The sequence below is a fragment of the Astatotilapia calliptera genome, chromosome 16, assembly GCF_964374335.1.
Source record: "Astatotilapia calliptera chromosome 16, fAstCal68.1, whole genome shotgun sequence".
Taxonomy (NCBI): Eukaryota; Metazoa; Chordata; class Actinopteri; order Cichliformes; family Cichlidae; genus Astatotilapia; species Astatotilapia calliptera.
Window position 1 is genome coordinate 9,172,457 of NC_137437.1, and position 23,791 is coordinate 9,196,247.

The following is a 23,791-nucleotide window of genomic DNA, read 5'->3' on the forward strand; positions in this document are numbered from 1 at the left end:
CTAGCAACCACATATCAGCTACAAAGCAATGCTGAGTGAGCTAATCACTTGCTGTTCCACAGGGGCATCTGAACTGAATGTGAATGACTGAAGCAGCCTACCTGCTGGTGCTACCTTCCTTACCATTGGCGACCCAGTATGTGTTAGGGTTGGAGGTAGGGTTTCTTTAACAACCACCCCTTTTTAAAAGTCCGAAACTTAATTCAAAATGCAACATCTTCTAGTTTCTGAAAATGTGCCTATTTAGCATGTTGCTAAAACAATAAAACCCAATAAAACTGTGTCTGGAGCTGCTCCAGCATTACAATAAAACCCTTAATCTAACACTAGACAGGTTACTGGCCACCTGATAGACCTTATCACACTTTTCTAGAGTAGTAGCACAGTGGTGTAATAACTGTCGGCTGTAGCAATGGTCCTTATAATGACCACCCGGTCCATTACAGGCATTATCATGCCTATAATGGACTGAGTGGTCAGTAATCCTTCAGTCTGTGAGGATTTTCTGCTTTACATTTTAAACTTTAAGTGTTATTTTAAGTAAAACTTGAATGTTGCTGCTTCAAAGTTTTATGTTGGTAAGCCAAAAACCAGCATTTTAAGTAAACATGCTACAAACCCTATCTTACATGTGATCTGTAATGCTGGAGCAGCTCCAGACACAGTACAGGTTCTATGAATGTTTTTTCCCTGCAGTAATGAGGTCTATTTCACTGTTTGAGTTTAAAGAAGATGTTCTGTGGATCCGCACTTTGGTCTCTTTTTGGAGCGTCTTGGTGGTTGGAAATCTTCTCCTTGCTGTAAATTTTTGATGGCGTGTTGTAAAGTATTTATCACAGAGCGTGGCTCCCTCACGAGTCACCGAGTCTGATTCTAAACTAATAATTGCACTGCAGAAGGCCGAGCTGGGCACACTGTCGTTATTGCCATTTAAAAAGCTTCTATGTAGTGGGATAATACTCTGCCTCTATAGAGGAATCAACTACTGTGCTGCGTTTTTCCAAAATGTCAGCTGCTTTATGTGTTATAGGACTCTCTGAATGTTTGTGTGTGTGTTTGTTAAATGCCACCGAGTTTGTTTCACTAGCTCAGCAATCAGTGCTCTGAAGCCCTGCAGCTCTCCCTGCTGCATAAATCATCTGCTTGTCAAAATGAGAAGAAAATTCCTCCAGACATATTTTCAGAGATAACGGCGGTGTGGAAACGAACGAAGCGGGTGGTTTCGGTGTCTGTTGTTACACACCAAAACACACACACAAACACAGAGAGAGAGAGAGGGTGCCTTTAGACCTGTAGAAAACAACCAAACTAAAGCAATGACAATTTTGATAAATGATTTGTTTCTTCCATTGTCCTGTTGCAGTTCTTTTCCCCTCACCTAGAAAACTGACAGTCAATCTCTCCACTTCAATCTCCTCTTTATTATTTTTCTATCCCATCTTCATTTTCCATCTGACTTCCTCCACCTCACCCATTTGCAGCCTCTGTGCTCTATCTTTGGCACACTTCTTTCTTTCTTGTCTGTTCTTTCTCATCTCTTTACCACTTTGCGAGCAGTGGTATCAGCCTCAAAAACTAAAACATTGGAGAGATTGGAGAGCCCAGCTGCTGGTTTTTACCCTGCATCTGAACTCTCCTAATTCTTAAGTAACTCCCCCCAAAAAGGCAGAATCTCCTGAGAGTAAGCAAGCTGTTGTTCAGACAGTTATTCCAGAAGCAGCAACTCACCACACCCAACCACTGAAGGAGGGGGAGGAAGAGGAAGTGGAGGGAGGAAAAAAAAGAGGAAGGAGGCCAGGGATGGGGGAAAAAAACCCTAGATTGATCTGTGTACAAAAATGGCCTAGCAGAGCGCAAATTGCATATAATGGGCCTCGCCATTTTTCAGAGCCTTCCTCCAGAAATAGGATGTTATTATTATTCCCAAGCTCGATTTGCTCCACTGATCTCACTGCAAGTAATTCAGTGGGGTCAGATGTTCAGCTGCAGAACTGAGTGAGAGCTTTGAAATGAAAATCCCCTTTTAGCTCTGAGATACAACAGAGGTCCCCCGCCCCCCATGTGGTCCCACGCCTCAAGATCTTGTGGAATTTCTACACCGGCATCTGACTGAAAGGAAGAACAGGACGTGGGGTTTCTTTGGTGCTGAACAGAAGACATTCAGCTGAAAGAGCAAAGCTCACAGTCTTTTTTTAAGGGTGACAGAAGGAAATGTGTTTATTACATACTAAACTTAGTGAGCCAATACAAAATTCTCTTTGTATTTGATGCTTTATGTTGAAACAATGGAAACTTTTCTTTTGATTTTCCTGTTGTTGGGTCAGAATTAGAGCTTAAACGATTAATCCTATGACCTCTAAGTGACCGTAACCCTCATGGTCTTCCAAAGTCTGGAAATCAGGGGGCAAGCAAAGTAATCATTCAAACTGACATGCATCATAATTTAATTATTTTACAAAAGTCCTTGTTGCTTTACATAGAGTTTCAGAGATCAGGTTGATCAGTGATTACTTGCACAGCAGACGGTTCATCTAGTCCAGGGGTCCCCAACTCCAGGCCTTGAGGGCAGGTGTCCTGCAGTTATTAGATGTGTCTGTGATCCAACACAGCTGATTCAAATGGCTACGTTACCTCCTCAACATGTCTTGCAGTTCTCCAGAGGCCTACTAATGAACTAATCATTTGATTCAGGTGTGTAGACCCAGGGTGAGATCTAAAACCTGCAGGACACCGGCCCTCGAGGCCTGGAGTTGGGGACCCCTGATCTAGTCCTTTGACTTTTTGGGGACTTACCTAAGCTGTACTTGGCCTTTTACCAAGAGTCAGGTGGGACAGACTTCATCCCCACTGGACTAGTTAACAATAGAGACTGATGGATGTTTAGAATATTAATATTATGAGTGACATAATAATAATAATAATGGATTGGATTTATATAGCGCTTTTCAAGGCACCCAAAGCGCTTTACAATACCACTATTCATTCACTCTCACATTCATACACTGGTGGAGGCAAGCTACGGTTGTAGCCACAGCTGCCCTGGGGCAGACTGACAGAAGCGAGGCTGCCATATCGCGCCATCGGCCCCTCTGGCCAACATATGAAATCATAAAGGACTGATTGTGGTGGGAATTCAGTATTTTTGTGTACTGTGTGAAAGGATTGAAAGCTAGAAGATGTGTGTGGCATCAAAGACCTTTCGCATACCATAAATTGTTTTGAGCAACCACCTATCCCACATGCTCTCATAAGCCATGAAATTCAGAATCAGAATACTTAAATTTTCGACTTTTTGATCATTTCTCACACCACAGTACGGACGTTGGTTTCTGTTACTCTATGTCAAACAGTAATAGAAACCAGTGTCATGTTTTTGTTATTGAAACTATGATATATCTCTTGACAATGTTGCTGTGAATGGATGTAGAAAAAAAAGACCTGAAAAAATCTCTAGATTACCGATAATATTACCATATTGTGATACTTGAATTTTTGTCAATACTTGAATTTTTTACTTGAATTCAAAACTTATTTGGTTGTACAGCTTTAATATGTTTTTCAGCCATTATAATTTTACAGTATTAAGAATAACATTTTGCATGGCTTCGTTAAATATACTGAAGCCACTTCACTATAACTGATTCTGAATAGTTTTGTACTCTTTCCATTTTTAGATTTGCCTGAGTTTGTATGGAAGTACCCTACTCATCTATGAGGCATTTATCTTGACCAGACTGATATGGTCCAGAGACCTCAATTACTTTGAGCAGGCACAGAGCAACCCTGAATCCTAATATCAGAGATGCATTTGAAAGTCCTGCATATCCACTGACAAGAAAAGAAAACTAACATCAGTGTTACTGAGGAAGCCAGCACTGACCTGCCACCATCGAGATGGAACCACAGAGATCGAAACACAAAAGCCTAATCAGACTTAAATGATGCTCAGAGGATATCTGGAGAAACCTCAAAAAATGTTACACATCATACTGGGAATACCTCACAAAGTTGCAAGGAGATTTTTTTTTTTCACTCTTTCAATGAAAATGAACAAGCTGCCACAGAAAAGCCACAGCACACTCACATCAGTGTCCACACTGAAAAAGTCTGTGGAGTTGGTCTTTTCAGTCATTTAAAGACCCATTTTAAGAGCACCACAGGAGGTCCATCACACTCCACTACTTTCTTCAAAGTGATCACTGATGATAACGGCATGTAACACTGTTACATTTACTCTTGTATTACTACTGCAAATGACCATCAACAGAAGGTACTTTCAGCTGATCCCCTATTTCCCAAGAGGCCACCACAGTGGATGTATCCACATGTTGATTTGCCACATGTTTTTGCTCTTCCTCACATTTTACTCAGGCTTGGGAGAAGGACTAGGACTACAGCAATGTGAGACCCAGTCAGGCTGGGTTTGTTTGTACCCCTCGGAATCAAGCCAGGGGTCTTTCAGACGTAAGGTTAATGTGTTTAAGTAATAGACTTAGGTGTCTATACATTTCCCTTTAACCATCCAATCCTTGTCATAACATAAAATGACTGCATTTGCAAAAGAATTTTAATAGTTGTAATAATACATGTTTTGTCATTGTCATTTATATTTCTAACACAAATGCTGGCAAATTATCATAAAAATTGGATTTAATCAGTTTCCACCTCTGTGTGGAAGAGAAAGACAGAAAGGTTATGACACTGACTTGTCAGAAAAACATTAAACATTTACAAGTTTATTCCCTCAGACTTTTATGATTTAGCTGCAGAGAGATTTTCCTAATATTTCTACTGCTTTAGCTATTTTCCATTAAAATGCACACTATTACTGCAAAGGCAAATCAATGTTGGCGAGTGAGTAAGCATCTAGCAGGCAGGTTTACAGTTTAGTGTAAAAACCTGAACGTGCCCAAACATCATGTTGAGGTTACAACAGGCCATGAGCAGATAAGGGGAGAGGAATGGAGTGAGTTAAAAAGAAACTTCAGGGGGAGTGCAGGACCGAGAGAGCCTGTTAAAACTTGTCCAGAATTTCTCAATCACACAGCACTCGGTTTAGGGCAACATAGTGTTGAAATCATGTAATTTTCTTATAACATCAATAAATATTGTTCAATTTTTTGACATGGGTGGGTCTCTACTAACCCCTGAGGGAGATGTCTCGCTCTTTGATATAAGTGTACTGTTATCAGGAAACCTTAATGTGTCTGAAGTATGTGAATCCCTTGCAACGCCCTAGAAAAGTAGCATTGCAACTTTAAAAAATAAAATGATTTAGGTTATATGTCAAAATTCAACTTTTCTGCTCTTTTTCTTAGGCTCACAGCAGTAGTATCTCCCAAAACATTAAATCTGAATGCTTGCATGGCATCTACAGCATTTTATTGAACATTAAGAAGTGCTGCTTGATAATAGCTTTGTACAATTTGAAACAAAGCATGAAAAATTAATAGAAACAACTACAGTTTATGACAAGACTGAAACTCTCAAGCTGCTGAAATTCCTTTTTAATCTAATTTCTTCGTGAACAGAATGCAACCAAATGACACTGAATGAATTTGGTGTCCAGCCCGACACTATGAAATCGTCTGCTGAGGTTTTCCTGCTGCTGTGGGTGAAGCACAGGAAAACACCAGCAGAATCAACACTGAGCTGAAAATGAAACCACGTCACATCATTTTCTCTCTTTGCTTTTCCATAACAGTTTCACAGGGAGGGTCTCACATGCACCGACATGCACACACAGATTAGCTACCAAAACATATAATAAAAAAATCTCAGATTACAACACACACACACAGAGGGAGAGTGACTTCATTCTCTGCTCCTGTATATATTTTCATAGGAAAAAACTAGCTGCCGCTACATTATATCAGGCTTCTAATTCTCACTTATAGAACCTTTAACAGAAACTTGATTATACTTGGACCTAATTGCAGATTTCATGAAAAAAAATCAGAAAAGTTAGAAATCTGTGATTTTACACTGTGTCAGACATTTTTCATTCTACATCTCAATCTTTCCCCCCGACATATCTTTGTCACAAAACCCTTAGTGTCACGCTCTCTTGCTCTGGAGAGTGTTCTCGTGTGTGTGCAGGTTGCCGCCCTGGTGCATGGAAGTTAATAAGATTGTGAAGCAGCTGGATGCACACACCTCATGCCCATTCTTTATCACACTTCTGTGCTTTTAAAGGCAGGTTTCTCCCATCCACCTTCCCCAGCAAGTTCAGCTTCAGTAGCTGTAACATTAGACTCTTCTTTTCATGCTTTGGTTTTTTCACAAATACATACCCGCTGTTTTCATCTTTAGGAAACTCTTAGTGTGTGCTTCATACCCATGTGGCCCCCAAGAAGAATTCACAACTGACTTCCAAGCTAAACTGGAATTGGACTTTGATTATCAACCTACCCGCCTGCTTATCAGTTAGTTACCCTGCTTTCCTGCAGCAGAACAACAGCAGAACTCTGGCTCCTCTAGCTATGCTCACCACACCAACTCTCTCCTTTCTCTGGTCTCCAGAAGCCGATACAGACTTCCAAACCTGTCTATTCCCCCAGGTTTTTAGATTATTGATGTAGATGCCTCCCTTACTCAATCAATCTCCCAGAACATTGGCTCAGATGGTAAGCTACATCCTGTCTATCTTCATCTGAAAAGAACAACGATGTTGCCATTAAGCTAGCCCCAGAGGGAGTGGAAACATTGGTTCCTTCTTATTGGCAAAGCACACCTGATCCAGGTAACCAGCAGCAGGTAGGGCAGGGATATCTTAAAAACAAGCAGGATGCTGGCCTTCGAGGACTGGAGCTTGACACCCCAGCTCTAAGAGGTCGAGTCCTTGTCATGCTGTGTAGGGACTGTTTGTGGGTGTTCTAAATTTCCTTTTACCTATTGCTTGAAATCCAGGGATGTAATACCAGACACAGATTCCCAAAGAATGTCCCGATGCTCCTCCCATAAATATGGGTGAACTAACATGGAGAGACTGACATGAAGCCACAGTCAACCAAGACCAGACAACATGATCCAGACATAGGAGGAGGCCCTCCCAACTGTCTTTATGTTCCCTCCTCCATACACTCTCAAGTAATCCAATGGGCTCAATGCTGTGAGATTTGCATGCCAGCCTCGAGTGAGTTGAACCAGAAACTTTATTAAACAAACATTCTGATGGTCTGCTCTGGAAAGGGAGGTTTATTCTTATGTGTCAGCCTGCTCGGTCTATGCCTTAAATAAATCTTTCCTACAACCCCCATCAGATCAATTATAACCTCTGGACCCTACTAGAGCAGGGCAATATGACCAAAAATATTTATTACGATATACATTTGAAAATTTGCGATAACGATATAACTGACAATATACACTCAACAAAAATATAAACGCAACACTTTTGTTTTTGCTCCCATTCCCCATGGGATGGATGTAGAGACCTAAAATTCATTCCAGATACACAATATAACCATCCCTCCCAAACAGTGGTCACAAATCAGTCCAAATGTGTGGTAGTGGGCACATCTGCTATATTGAGATAATCATGAGTAGTGCACAGGTGTACCTCAGACTGCCCACAACAAAAGGCCACCCTGGAATGTGCAGTTTTTTGTGCTATTGGGGGTCTGGGGACCCAGAACCGGTCAGTATCTGGTGTGACCACCATTTGCCTCATGCAGTGCAACACATCGTCGCATGGAGTCTATCAGATTGTCAATTGTGGCCTGTGGAATGTTGGTCCACTCCACTTCAATGGCTGTGCGAGGTTGTTGGATATTCGTGGGAACTGGTACACGCTGTCGTATACGCCGGTCAAGCACATCCCGAACATGCTCAATGGGTGACATGTCCGGTGAGTATGCTGGCCATGCAAGAACTGGGACATTCTCAGCTGCCATCTGCCCTGAACAATGTGAACCATGATCCATCCGTGAAGCGCACACCTCTCCAACGTGCCAGACACCATCGAATGTGAGCATTTGCCCACACAAGTCTGTTACGGCGACGAGCTGGAGTCAGGTCAAGACCCCGATGAGGACGACGGGCATGCAGTTGAGCGTCCCTGAGACGGTTTCTGACAGTTTGTGCAGAAATTGTTTGGTTGTGCAAACCAATTGTTCCAGCAGCTGTCTGGGTGGCTGGTCTCAGACGATCTTGGAGGTGAACCTGCTGGATGTGGAGGTCCTGGGCTGGTGTGGTTACACGAGGTCTGCGGTTGTGAGGCCGGTTGGATGTGCTGCCATATTCTCTGAAACGCCTGTGGAGACGGCTTATGGTTGAGAAATGAACACTCAATGCACGGGCGACAGATCTGGTTGACATTCCTGCTGTCAGCATGCCAATTGCACGCTCCCTCATTGCTTGTGGCATCTGTGGCATTTTGCTGTGAGACAAAACTGCACATTCCAGGGTGGCCTTTTGTTGTGGGCAGTCTGAGGTACACCTGTGCACTACTCATGATGTCAGATCAGCATCCTGATGTGGCACACCTGTGAGGTGGGATGGATTATCTCAATATAGCAGATGTGCCCACTACCACACATTTGGACTGATTTGTGACCACTGTTTGGGAGGGATGGTTATATTGTGTATCTGGAATGAATTTTAGGTCTCTACGTCCATCCCATGGGGAATGGGAGCAAAAACAAAAGTGTTGCGTTTATATTTTTGTTCAGTGTAATTGACACTAGACAAAATGCTTTACAACTCCACAATTTTATCAGTGCAAAAAAAAATCACTGCATTTTCACTTAAACAAGCAGCTGTTTTTTACGTGCATTAAAGTTATATAAAAAATTTAACAGTGCAAATGCAAATTCCTTGCTGACAGTTTAACCAAAAGGCATTTCCAGTGGAAATTAGCCGACATATCCTCAGCATAACCACGTATAATATCCACAAAACTTAAAAATACGGTAATATTATGTTGTATCACTCCGCGAGGTTCCTGCCTACGATAGACTTTCGAGCACCGTGTACCACATAAAATAGTTTCGAGGTCAGTAAACACAACCAGAATTCATACATAAGGCACACGGGATTATAAGGGGCACTGTCTATTTTCAGAAAAATCTAAATATTGATTTTAAGTGTGCCGTATTTTCCAAAAAACACGGTAATAACCACGGCCCGCTAGCATGCTCTACCAAAAATAGTGCTTTGTTCTGTATCTGACGGACGAAAGCTAACCCAGTTCCACACCACTGAAGTTGCAGCATTTTTACAAACCAATTCTGGTTCATCCGTTTCATTCAACGATCCGCTTTCGCCCTTCTCATTCTGCGTCGCCGCCATGCTTTTTCCGCCATTTGCACATGAAAACAAAGGCACTGCGCATGCACGTTTTACCCATATTCTATCGCAATATTTCATTTTCTTATCATTACTCAACATTATACCAGTATTACCATGAACGGTATGATATGGCCCAGCCTCCCTACCAACAAACCCTTACATTGGAATAGGTTTTGTTACTGTCCTTCTGAAGGGAATACAGTAATCCTTGAAGTCTAAGATTTTCTAAATCTTTCCACTTCAAAGCACCTTCTAAATTGCTCACCAGCTTAGAGATAGGTAATTTATTGATCCACCATGATTTTCACCTTCCCAGCATTCCTAATGACACCAATTCAGACTGTGAGGGTCAGTCATTTAAGGTGTGCAAGGATTTTTGTAAAATGCCGGGTGCTTAGGTTAGCCTTTCCTTTTGGTTTCACCCCAACGAAATATATATATATACATATTAGGGGTGCAAAGATACTCGTATCGATATTGAACCGCTCGATACAGTGCTTTCGGTTCGGTACACATTTGTATCGAACAATACAAAATTTTGAATTTATTTTATCAACTGCTGTCTGTGTTGAGAGCTCAGTGGATCTGCGTTCGACTACTCCGCCTAGGCTGCACTGTCGAGCGCAGATCCACTGAGCGCAGGGCAAGCTAGCAAGACAGAAGCTAAGCTCATTGCAACATGGCAAATTGAACCTCCCCCACCCGCATTCAGATCTGGCCTTTGGAACTATTTTGGTCTTCATGTGACGTATGACCCTGAAGGTAAGCGCGTCATGGACAAAAGTAAAACAGTATGTCGGATGTGCCACGCAATGCTCAATTACATGGTGGGAACTACTGCGTTAGCGCAGTTAGCTCGTTAACGTGTTGGCCGTCCAGCCCCACGCACGGGGCGATCCGCGGTAGCTCGTTAACGGAGATTTGCCGTGTTGTGGCGTTAACATCATTTCAGATTAATGCTGACAGCACTAGTGGGAACACAACGAATATGATTTCACATTTACGCCGACATCATCCTAGTGCAAAGACAAGTGGAAGCAGACAAAAACAACAATCATGCATGCTACAAACTTTACCCGAGTCATTTAGACAGCCGTTAGCACATGATTCTCCTTATGGGGACCTGATATGTTTAATATGCTGCTGAGAATATAGCCCAGAAGAAGCGTATAGTATAGCTTTTATTTTGGAAAGAGCCATTTCTCTGTAATAAACTCTCTTTTCCAAAGATGAGTGATTTCTCATAGTTGCTCATTTTTACTGTTAAAATATTAATCTGTTCATAGACATCATCCACCTGCCTCAGACAAGTTCAAATTGGTCCTATGTGCAGGGTCTGGGTCAAGGAAGACAATGGGGTCGCATGGATTGCAGGCGCCTACTAGTCCACAACTGCATCTTCTGTTTAGTTTGGGAACAATGAGGCAGGAAACATCTGCAGGTTTGAGATCCAACAGACATAACTTGGATCATTTCCATTATCCACAACAACAACAAAACTCTCTTTACATACCAACAAAACTCACATCTGACTGTCCTGCAGGGCCAAACTATTACGTGTGCGATGGAAGCTATATTCACACCACTATTTGTATTTACGCACTGAAACAATTCCACAAAAGATGTATTAAATGAAATAACAGTCTAGCACTTTTTAGAATTTAAAACTTCCCTAAAGCTCAAAGCAGCATCTAAAAGGGTGAAATTGAGCATAATAATAAACACACCCCATTAACATCAAGTTTAAGTGTGTTGAGATTTAACCTGTGAGTTTGCCTCATGATGGTGTTTTTACCGTCTACTGGTGGAGTATAAACTGCTCCACAAATAAATGGTTTGTAGACAAAGTAAAGGGAAAGTACATTAATGGTGTAAATGCTTTTCTTTCTTTTTTTTAACATAATGCCACTTTATTTTTCTGTTGCCAACTGAGCTGTCCATAAATCTGAAATCACTCCCCATTTATTACACTGTTTAGGATGCTAAATGTTCATGTAGTCCACAGCATGTCTCCCCTTTACTTCCTTTAAAACATCTACCATCTATGGCTGTGTTATTATGAGAAAGAAAATGCTTATTTTGTTTAGATGAGACATTTTTACAGCATTATAACACAGATTTTTTTTCATAATGACTGAAAAAAAATCACAGACTCCAGTTAGTCACACAGAGACAGCTGAAATAAATCTCCAGCTGTACTCCCAAGGTATCGACAGAGAAGTCAAGCTTGTCCCTGCCTGTTGATATAAACAAACCTTGTGGAAAAAAACACTAGAATGCACTGTATTGCTCTTTGAAAATCACTCTCAGCAAACCAAAAAAAATTCACTTTAATCCTAGTTTAGTATTCTGACTACTGTTAAAAAAACAACAACAACGAAAAACTTAGCTACACTAAGTTAGTTAGTGTAAGAACACCCTGACCTGATGGTGGCGCCAGAAAATACCCGCGGTTGTCGTAATATTAGAAATAATATTTTAAATTGAAACCAGCTAATTGGTTTGAAGTGTAATAAACACTCCAACATGTTGTGGAAATTAAAAAATGTAAGAAAAGAATTGATGGATTTATATGAATATGAGCACAGCAGTACAGCCCTACTGATTTTACTCCTGAATAAAACATCATGCAGATGTATGGGGAATTAGTCTGAGTGACAGACTTCCCTGCTGTTCTGCCTTCCTGTTACGGTTTATAAAAGATCTGCAAGTTACTCACATGGCAGAAGTAAGTCTCAAATTGTTGTCTTGTTTCTGCCTCTCCAGTGTGAAGATTTGCTCAGTTTCTGTTCTAAACTACAGAAAATTTGTTCTGGACGGTTGGTGGACCAAAACATGGCTTATAAAGATGTCACCTTAAGCACAGACTCTGGAACACAGCATACATCAGTGGCCAAGTTACAATATAAGCACATAACATAATCATCTCATAACATAATACCTTTTGTGCCTCTGTAATACATGTGCAGCTTAAACTGGATCTCATAATCGTTGCGAAGGAAGATGTATTGCAGGACTGGATGTGTGCATATATACATACAATGTTCCTTTTCTCTACTAATAATCAAAGCACACTAAAAAAGCATCATACATTTTAACACAAAGACTGCTCTTTGGTGCAGCCACAGTGCTTTTGATTTGGTTCTCTTTCGTCTAAAAATAGATTTCAAAATGGCACGTCAAATGGCACACAGGCGAATCGTTGGAGAATGTCCCCCCGACACAGAAAATAGCTCAATTTCCAGAGGAGGGAAGATTTGATCACGCAAATGATTCTGCTTTCGGGGGTGGGGGGGGGGAGCAGTGTTTGCACATCGGTCAAACGAGAATATGTACGCTGGTAAAACAACCGTTCGTGATACTGAATCTGAGTGATCATTGCGTGCTTTGATTGTCCTGAGAGTAACCAGTAGTTTATGTGTAATCCAGACAGGAATAACATAAAAACAGGCCTATGTTCAAACTACCAAGCAGGGCATATTTTCAGTCACCACCTTTTATTATGTTCTTTTCCATACTGCAGTTTCTCTGTCTATAAATGTTTCTAACTAGTGTTTACAACCCTGTGCAAATTACAGTGTTTCTGCTCGGCATTACTTCAGCTGTAAGATGTCTGTGACCTCCGAGAAACTCTCAGGAGGATAATGTACTGATACAGAAACAAAGCGTAGAAACAGTGCCTCAAGTCAAAAGGGAAGACAGCCCACTAAAAAGTAATATTTCAGGGGCACACAGACATGTAAAATGTAAGTCGTAAAATGAAAAATGCCAAATTTTACGGAGCACAGTTCCACAAACAGTGTGTTTAGGCATGTAAGGATGAGGCTCGATATCCAGACAGCCTGAGGCGCTGAGGCGAAAATCCACATTTCCATGACAGAAGATGTATAACTGAGTGCCAGACAGAGCTGGTTTGCACATTTACAGTGAGCACAGCTCAGCATTTTGGCCTTTCCCCCTCCGAGAAAAAAAAAAAAGGCTGAATGCACTGAAAAGAAAAAAACACAATACATAAGCATAATGACCAGGCTTCAGACACATCTGTTCACTTTAGAAGAAAAGCCCCAGTAAAATCCCTAAAAATGTTAAACTTCGCTAAAGCGTTCCACATTTGATATTCTACTTAAAGCCCAACTGAAAAAAGAGACGTAAAGAAAAGGGTTTTTGTTATGAGCTGACAAGCACCTGTGTTTCTTTCTAACTGGCTGAGCTGTATCGCTAACCCTAACCCCTAATGATAACCTAAGAATACGGGATTTGTTTCCCAAGTTGTCACAACCACTGGTCAAAATCATAGTAATTGGAACTGACACAAATGAAAAACATGCATTTTTCACCAAAAAATAGAGTTTGGGTTACTTCTCATCATCAATCACACGTTAGCCTCACAGAATTAATTAATTCAGTATCATTGTTTCCATTCCTGAAATGTCTTAGTGTACATACCAGAGTAAGAGCCAGTTTCATTAAGCTCTCAACACTTTTTTTTCTTTCCTGGTATTTGATTTATTTGCACATAAAGTAAAAAAATTACAAGTGCAGTCTATGCTATCTATTGGATTTGTAGGATCAGCATACTCATGGGGACAAAGTATTCTGCTGCTCTGCATAGCTCCTCGGTCCTGATTAGACCCCGATGCCTACACAGCAGTTATTGACTGCACTCCCAGCAGAATCAGTAGACTGGACCACAGCCTAAATCCTAAGGCAGCTGTGGGAAGATAACACAGCAGAGGGATAATTATGCTTTAAGAAACAAGTGTCCAACCAAGGGGATAAAGAACAAATAATGCCTCTAATTGGACCAATGAAGGCCATAATGTATCGAAATGAAACTGAAAAGTTAAAACAGAAAAGAACAATTTTCATTTCTTCAAATCGGTTGCTCAAAGAAAACGCTATGTCACTGCTACAGAGGAGGATGCCAAGGTAGTAACTTACTGTCAGGAGTTCTTTCTGGAAGGACTTCCTCTCTTTGCTCTCGGCATTGTTGCAGTCTTCCTTCAGCCTCTCCAACACTGATGCAACCCTCTCTGGTTCGCTGTCCAGCTCAGCGCGGCAAAAATGCGTTAAGGGTAGGTTGACATATCCAAGTGCATCTGCGAATGCTCGCCAGTTGCCAATGTTCTCCATCAATATAGTTCTTACAGAGGCGTAAATATATGTGAGGAACTTGCAGGGCTTCAGTATCTGCTCAAGTAACAATGAGGTTGTGAGGTCAGGCCCAGTGAAGTAAATTGGCTTAACTTTGCCGACCACTAGCACATTCTTACAATGAACAAGTCCCATTCTGCCCTGATAATATCCAATGTACCATTCTTTTGTCCACAACTGGCCCTTCAGCTTGATCTTCTCCTCACTTAACAGAGCTACAAAATCTCCTTTCCTATATTCAAGCAAGTACTGATTTTTTGTTTGTCGTATGACAGTTTTGATTAACTTTCCAAACTTCAGGTTGTTTATTCTCCTGTCCTGAAAAACAGGATACTTAGTGGCAATGGCAAGAGGAGACAAGACAATCTTACCAACTTCCTTCTTCTTCAGGAATCGCCGTTGCGCTGATGTCTTTGGGCCTGCTTTGGGTGGCGGTGTTGGTGTCTGGACACAAAACTGGGCCAGTATACAATCTTGGTCATCTTTGACCTGGATTCTTAGGGTGAAATCCGACACATCGTCTGCACGTGATGCAATGACATAGACAAGCCTGCTGACTTTGCCTAGCTTAACTTGGAATCCTCGAACTACCCTGGCCTGCTCACTAGCCTTTACCTCATAATTGGCCATGTTGGAATAAACTCCTACACGAAGGTCCTGCGGTCGGGACAGGATAAACTGGTGTTTGCCCCAGAGCTGGAGAGCAACTGGTGGTGCAGACTGGGCCTGCTTGCCAACCTCACTCACCAACAGTGTCTTTGGCGCACAATCATGGCCGAACATAGCCACCACTGTTTTGAAGGATGGATGGATGTGTTTGGGACCATACACTCCCAAAGTTATCTTCTTAACCACATGCTCCCAAACTGTGGAATTTGGAGATAAGGATTGAGCCTGAGCCACGACACACACGTACATACATGGCTCAAGGTTATCCAGGCACACCTGGACTGTGTCTCCATACATGTATGCCTGAGGAACAGGAGTGTAAGGTCCCTCTTTACAATCACTTCGTACACACAAGACTTCAGTAGTCTGCCTGCTCTCCATTTTTACCACAACAGACACTTTCATCTCCAGGGTAACAGTGGTTTTGGTTTCCATGTTGCTGAGTTTAATCTCCACCACAGGGCTGACAGTGGTACAGCGGTCACTGTTGAGCTCTAGCGGCGGGTCTAGCAGAGCTTTAATTGAGATCTGCTGTGTATCCCCAGGGGCGACATGGCCCTCTGGTACATGGATGCTGATGCTGGTTTCCGGAAGCTGGACAGCTCCGCCTGAGCTGTCTAGTCGACATACGATGTTAGTCTCCACCGGCTGCGTTTGGCCCCAGCCTGGGTTCTGGCCAAGGGAATCCAAATCATGGCAGGACCTGGCCAACTTGCGGTGTGTAAGCCATGCAGTCCGGAAATCCTCCCTGCTCTGAAACTGCTCTGGTGCTGGTGCTTTAAGGCCTCCAAAGAAACTAGCAGAGGCCTGAGGAGCATCGGACTGTGCCTGCAGGATGGATAACTCCGACAGACTGTAGGAACGTTTGCTTCTAAAAAACGGGTTGTCTCTGCGCATAACCTGACCGACCCCCACAGGACTTACAGGGTTCAAACTGATAACACCGCTGCCAAAACCATTAATGTCAACAGTGCTGCTGGTGGACTTGGGCAACGATGGAGTGACGGTATCAAACAGAAGAAGATCAACTGATTTTTCATTACTGTTTTGATCAAGTGAGCTCTGGGGACCCCCGTTTAGAAAGGGATTTGTAGAGGTATGGTTAGTTGCAAAAGGATTTCCATTTTGGAAGGTGGTTGGTTTAAGAATCACTCCTGCCCACTCGCCTAGAAGGTCCATTTCTTTGGCTGCCTCCTCATTGCAGTCTCCCACAGTGTCAATCATCCCACTGTCGCTGAAGGACGAGTCTCTGTAGTTAATGGGCTCCACATATGCTGCAGGAATGTAACCCATCTCTTTGTTATTGTGGGCATACCACCACTCTCCTCCTGACGAGTCCAGAACATAGAGGCGATCTCCTTTAGAGAACTTCAGGGTGGTGAAGCTAGACGGGCAGTAGTCCTTAATGGCAACAACCTCCCTGGCAGTGCCAAAGGAGGCAGTTGTGTCCAGTCGTAAGGCACTGGGAGAAGGCACTGGAAAAAAATAAATAAATAAAACATGAAAGTGTGATATTTTTGTGGTGAAATACATCATTATGTATATAAGGCAAGTGCTAGTCATCAACTTTTCAGTGTTTCTATAGAGAAGTAGGGTTAACTTCTAAAATTCTAGAAATAGGGCTTTAACAAATTTTTATTTATTACAAATTATTTCAAGAACTAAATATTTTTTGTCTACATATGCAGAACCTGGGCCATTTATATTCAGCTATGGAGTGTCACTACCAGATGTGCAGACATGGAAGGAAAGCTCTCTCACTATTTCATGCCCCTATTTTGTTTTTTTTTTGTTGTTGTTGTTTTCTTTGGGGGGGGGGGGGGGGGGGGGGGTTTGGTTCCTGTGTATCTTACCTACACTTAACAACAATATGTATGGCAGAATGATGGCTCAATGCGGAATGAGTTAGAATGTTCTTTGTGGAGTTGTTTACACAGGATTTTACAGAGAGCTCTACAATTATCAAAGATAGTACCTATAATCCCCATAAACACAACTACAAAACAGAGTCTGCATCTAAAGAAGTTCACTGCTGAGTCTGGGGTTTATTTAAACTTTATTCCTAGTTTTAACAATACTGAAAAATTTACCCTAAAAAGCACTTAAAAGTAGTATTTATCAAAGTTTATCTCTGAAAAATTGTAATCAGCTTATTTAAAGTAAAGTACTTCAAACCTGAGAGAAAAACAGAAAAAAAGAAATAAATGACTCTTGTGTCATTAATTTCAATACGCTTTTCAGGCCTGCTGACCTTTGACATCGGTGAGACTGGCTTCTGACACTCCTTCGGTGAGATCGATGAGCGTTCCCTCTGATTTGCAGCGAGGCAGGGAAGCGTTGTTGTTCGTCGTGGCTCTGATTCGATGGGCAGCCATGTTTGGACCAGTGACTGCACACCCGGCGGTGTTTTCGAGCTACTCTAGCGTCCTCTGAGCTAACGGGGAGATCAGATGTCAACAGCCTCCCATGATCACTGTAAGACAGAGAATATATTGAGTCAGCAGTTATTAATTATTATTTAGAATATACCAATGCGTCCTCTCAAAGTAAGATTTTTAATCTTTTAATCTGAATGTTTTTGGTTTTCTGTCTTCTTTAAGACAAACTAAACACCAGTGTGTATAGCTATAGTGGATGTTCAAAATTATTTGGATGATTAAAGTCTCCTAAACTCTTTGATGCTCCTTCAGGAGTTCAGGATATTCATGTACAGATTCAGCCCAGAAAATAAACATCAGTAGAATACAAAATTAAGCACACGCATGAGTTTTGGCTGCCTGGGCGATGATAGCAATTAATCTTCATAAATGTTATCTTATTTATTCAGACTAATCTTCTCCTTAGTGATAAGACTATTTCTGTAATAATTAACATACTCGAAAGAAAAAAGAGATTATCTTGTTTTTGAGCTTCTAAAATCTAAAACGCAGAAGGGTTATATTCAGGGGACAAGTCAGCTGCCAGATATGATCAAGTTAAAACACAAAATATTCCCTCATCTTTGGTCAACAGAAGGCAAACTCACACTGCTGTCCACTCTTAGCTGTTGGATTCAAATTAACTAAAAGACATAAATATAACACAGGATCAGTGTTTCCTCCAAAGTGATTACTATCACACTGATAAAGGTTAAGATTAGTAGTCTGTATTTTTTCCTTCTATTAATAAATCCTCCAAAAATACCAAAACAAATAAATGTTAGTTTCTCAGCCCCAGGCTGTCTGGTTCCTGCTGAAGACACAAATCTTTAAAAAATTGTTACAAATATAGTTTCATCTTAAAACTGAAACTATTCTGTAAACAGCATTTCTATACAGGTGGAAACAACAGAAACTGATTCATTCACCTTTGATGCTCCAGCTTGTCTGTGGTGCTTCAAAAAAGAAAGACGTTTTAAGAGCTCAGTTGCTGTAGTAACTGTGTGTCTGTCTGTGAAGCAGTTTATACTTTCACACAGGAAAATGTGAACGATACAACATAGCTTGTGTTCAACATCCTTTAGTGCAATACCAAATATTGAATGAAATGTCTCTTGATATAGTTTTAGGATAGAATAATTGGACTTTTATCTTCTCTTTGTGAGTTACACGTGGCACATATTTCCACACATTGTAATATTTCTTGTTTTTTGTAGATGCATCATGCGACGTTTAGTATAACTTTCTGTCTGCTCTTGCAGTCCTTGCCAGGAATCAGACTAGACTTTAAACCCACTGCAGTCAATATAAACACAAGGCTTAAAGAACAGGAGCGTGAAGAAATGCAAACAGCAGATATGGGTCAGTGGAACATAGCAGTTTGAGAGACACCAGGCATTTCACTGTAATCCATAATTTATAACACAGTCAGCTCAAAGATGGCATAAAGCGCAAGGAGGAAGAGGCCGAGGAAGACTTGCAGCTGTACTGCACTATACAAGCAAACATCCAGTCTTTCACTGGGCTGTAGCTCAGGAGTTTTAGCAGGTCATCTACTAATCTGAAGGTTAGTGGTTCAATCCATGGCTGCTCCTGTCTGTATGCTAAAGAATCCTGATACTGAACTTGCTCTGATGTGTTCATCTGCGTGACAATGTTAAATAGAAAGCACTTAGGTGTAGCTTGTGTAAAGTGCTTCGATTGCTCAAGTACAAAAGCACCATATATGAACCATTTCAGTATTCTGGCTTCAGCTAACTTTGGCAGATGTCAGACACACTTTGTCTATCATTAACATCAATACGATGTTAATATTCACCTTCATAAAATCTGGTAAAGCCAATTTCCTGTTCTCTGCTTTGTTAACAGTTATCTTAGTTTGAACTATTTTGATTGATCTACTGAATTAAATCAGAATTTCTAATGGAAAACAAATACAGTTTATGGAAACCTATACAATGTGCAATGAAAAAGGTGACTGAGGGTATTTCATCACATAACAGCAAGAGATCCTCTTAGACAGCTGCATGCAACCCTGGTGTGCTTCTAACTCACACACGTACACCAAACATTAGATCAAAAACACTGCAGCCAAAGTTTTACAGGCTTCTTTGAATCTTATGTGCACCACGTGTGTAACTGCTTAATTAAACTGGGACTCTAAAGTTTGAGCGCTCCAGTTTAAATTTGTTCAATCAGGACATGTATGTTCTTTGCTTTACATCACACTCATTGAAGCATTTAAAGATTCAAGTTCAGTTCATTCTGTTGCTTCACATAAAACATAGATATACAGACTGTTTCAGACACAAAGGGGATAGGAAGAGGTTCAAACAAACAGCTGTTCTGCTTTAGGTTCTGCTTTTAAAGTTTGATTTTAGCTCCAAAACAAGAAGTCACAGCTTTACAGCTTCCCACTGTCAGCTGTTGACATTTAGAACATCAGGGGAAATTACTGTCTTATGCTTTGGAAACCATTAACAGCCCATTCACTGAAGCAAAATTATTAATTTGGTATATAAAAGCTGCAGCATCAGCTACTTTATAGTATCCCCATAAAACCACATGCAGGGTTTCTGAGTCCTAACAGGCTCAACAAATACCAGCTTATGATTAATCTCTATCCTGCTGGGAGACAAAGATTCACTTTATAGCTGTAGCAATGCATAAAGGTGTGCGTGATTAACCTTCATTACTCTCTAGCACATTAAGTATGGTTTTGTTTTGTGCTATAACCCTTAAAACTGTATCTGTGTGCCATGTTCTCAGTATTAGCACAGGCTGGGCAATGGAATCTAAGGCACATTAGCAACAAAGGCCATTATCACTACTGTCATAAAAATTACTTTATTGTCTTTAGTTTAAACACTGACACGTTCTTGTGGGGCGACTGTTTAGTTAGTGTTTTCAACAAGATAAATTACTTGTCAAAGAATATGGCCAGTTTGCTGTGGGAAGGTTGTACATGGAAATTATGTGCATATAGAGCTGCAAATACAGGTAAGCATATCTACTGACTGTAAGTTAATTTAGGATAGATTTTTTAACTTTTCTTTTTTTTAACTAGAATTTTTAGCCTCTTTTAGTTGTCTGGCCCACAAATGTTATATTCTTTGTTAGCTTGGGCCTCATTTACAATGGTTGGAAACTCCCTAGCAGTCTCTGGAAAAAATGTGCATTCTCCAACCAGTTGGTGAGTGGTTGCTAGAAGCTGTTGGTCATCGCTGAGTCACAATCAGAATTAAAATGCTGCACCAAAACCCTCCCTGAGATTGTTTAAGTCACTAGCAGACTGCATGGAAGATATTGACTTGTTTGCAAACACTCGCTACATACCTAACCTAAGTGAAACTCGAAAAAGTGTGACACATACTAGAAACAGAGACACTTCACTGGTGCAGCAGATACATTTTAAATGTGCAACTTTTAATGAACGGTCTCTGTTCAAACCAGTATTAAGGTCAAGCATATAATAGATACATCAGTCCACTGTGCCTATTTATAACACAGTCACGCATGCAGAAGCTGAGTAAGCTCAGTAACAGCAGAGGGAAATATTTCTTTCAAACCAAAATGAAAATTATCAAGGGAAAGCGCTTAAACAGACATTATTAACACATTTACATATAAATACATATTAGCCGCCTAGCTTAATCGTTACTAGCATAGAAGGATTGTACTTCATACTATCTTTGGTCGCTAGGAGCTTCTTGGCTTTAAATATATGATCTCCCCTGCTGGTACTGCAGCTTATACATGCATGTTCACTTCATGATTCAGAGAGGCACAGCACGAAATGGAGTGTTTGGAGATATCTTCCATCTAAAGAAATGGCCTCCAACTAAAGATTATTTTGGTAGTTGACTAATCTGCCAATTTTTCTTCAATTAGTCAATTAGTCAACGATCATTTCAATAACTCTCATCCTGCGGGCAAACCTCCTGCTCTAGGCTCCAGTGCCTCACATGTTCAGGTCTGCCCACCTGTGAATATCACCCTGTTGTCTCGTCTCACAGCAAATTAAATTAATGACTTAGGAAACATATGAATGTGAAAATAATCAAATGTGTTTTTAACAATACTCAATAGGATCATCAGAAAAAAAAATATTAACTACTATATACTAATACATTTACGTGGTAATAGTATATGACGTGTCGCCAGTAAAATTTCACGTCGACTAATTTTCATAGTCGACATCATCGATATTGGCAACGAACTGCTGCAGCCCTACTGGTGACCACTTCACCAAGTGACAGCAAGCAACATCCCACAAACATTTACCGAGGAATACACATTTTTCACTAATGAATGGTAGTTACTGGGGGATTGACTAGTTTCTAGTGCTGTGTGACTGGAACTTAACAACTGATTTCACGGCAACTGCCAGCAAGCAGTTGAGGAATACTTACGACCCTACCAGGTACACGCCAGCCAGTCTCTAGAATTGTGTGAATGGAGCCTTACGCAGGTCTAGCACATTCATTTTTGGCCTCTGCTGGCCAGAATTTTTTAAAAGACATTTTTCAGGTGAACTGCCAGTAGACCAGCTAAACACTTCAGTATTTTCTCTGGTATTGGAGGTAACCAAATGAAGTGAGTATCAGATTCCCATTCATGAGCATTTTTGCCACCAGTAAAGGTGATATAATATTGCTATCATAATTCACTTCTGCTGCCCACAAGTGGCCAAAATAACAGCTCTGAGGCAATTTTAATTAAGATGATTACTCATGTACATTACACCAATATTAAAGCTGTAGCACTGGTTGTAATTGTATCGGCTATAAGAATGCCTCTTATGACTTTACACAAGACTGCATGCTCATGTGCCAAAATATAGTCCATGTCTGAGTTTTTTGCTGGATGAAGCGAGTGGGTCCCTTGGGTCATCTGCACGAGCCGTTTTTAGGTTTTCCAACGTTCAGGCCAAAATCCTCTGGTGGGGCACATTTTTGCTTGGCAGCTCTGAGCTGCTGAAACAGCCTGATGAGGCTCTGAGAGGAGTAGAGTGTAGTGACAGCTTTATACATATTTTAAATCCACTCTTTTAGTACAGCTTCATGTTTTTGACCATTAATTTGATTATTTTTTTAACTTGTGTCCCCATTTATTGTTTTATCTAATGTCCTATTGGATTTCCAGCCATCCTTAAAGCTCCTTTCTGAATATAAACCGCTGCACAAACAGGTTCATGAAGAAAAAAATTAGCTTTAATCCAAAAATATCACTATAATCCACATTAGTCCAGCCCTAAAGACAGTTTTCTCACTATTAACTCAAAACCAATGTTAGTATGTTCTGCTCAATGGCATATTGTCTGGATCTCATCTGAAATGAGTGGGAAGACCTGGGTGAGGTGAGGTCAGATGTAAACTTTGGGTGGTCTGCAGCAGCAGCTATCCAAACCTCAGCCGGACCACCCTGCACTGTTTAACACTGTAAAACAATGGTGGGCGAGGTCCTTCTGGCATGTATATCTGAGAAAGCGCAACAAGAAGACTCTATTCATGCAAATCACAACATGCTGCCTGGTAATAAGGCGCTTGGAGAGGCCATAATGAGGCTCAGACAGCTTCTTTGCTAACAACATGTCAAAAACTCTCCCTCCAGACTTTTTCTAATAACATTTCTGCAAAGTGTAACTGCTTTAACTGACTTCCATAACAGTTTCACACAATTTCATGTTTCTCATTGGGAGGATTGTGTCAAAAAGGAAAGCTGTGGCTGGTATTCTCCTCTAAGCCACAGTAGAACAAACACAGATGAATGCAGAACAAGTGACCAGAGAACACACAGTAACAGTCTTTTATTTTCATCGATTGTGAAGAATTTTATGTAAAGACCTAAAGCCTGACTGTGGAGGCAGTTCAGCTAAATAAGGCTCTCTGAAAAGAGTAATGCACACAAACCAAGTGTGTGGACAGAAACACTTGAGCAAATAAAGACTTGATGAAGATGTACAGTATATTAGCAGAAAGCTGCATGAGTGCAAGCTAATAGAGTTAGTAGATCCGAAATAGGAAAAAGTGGGAGACAGTTTCCAAGAAAATATCAAGAGTATCTGGATCCAGGAACTAATTCATGCTTAGAGTGGAGGTTATTTCCAGCCTTGGTGGGGGTATACAGTCTCAGGCTGTTCTTGACTTTCAACAAATTTGGCAGCTTTGTTCATCTAATTGACATTTAAAAATACATTTTCTATTATTGTCTAAAGTTACAGCAAGTATTACATCATCTATGAAATACATGTGAGAATA

General features: G+C 40.9%; 1 protein-coding gene across 2 annotated transcripts in view; it reads right to left on the reverse strand.

Annotated features, from left to right (window-relative positions):
* LOC113007639 (SH3 domain-binding protein 4) overlaps positions 1-23,791 on the reverse strand; it is a 48,302-nt gene that overhangs the window by 7,604 nt on the left and 16,907 nt on the right. The window contains exons 2-4 of one of the 2 annotated variants that reach the window (XM_026144367.2): positions 17,366-17,587; positions 14,233-16,589; positions 13,864-14,002 (exon numbers count right to left, since the gene is read on the reverse strand). In XM_026144367.2, coding sequence (XP_026000152.1) covers positions 13,994-14,002; positions 14,233-16,589; positions 17,366-17,489 — 2,490 coding nt within the window. In that variant the 5' untranslated portion in view covers positions 17,490-17,587 and the 3' untranslated portion in view covers positions 13,864-13,993. Of the gene's footprint in view, positions 1-13,863; positions 14,003-14,232; positions 16,590-17,365; positions 17,588-23,791 lie in introns of those variants that run through there. The other variant, XM_026144366.2, reaches the window with a different exon arrangement.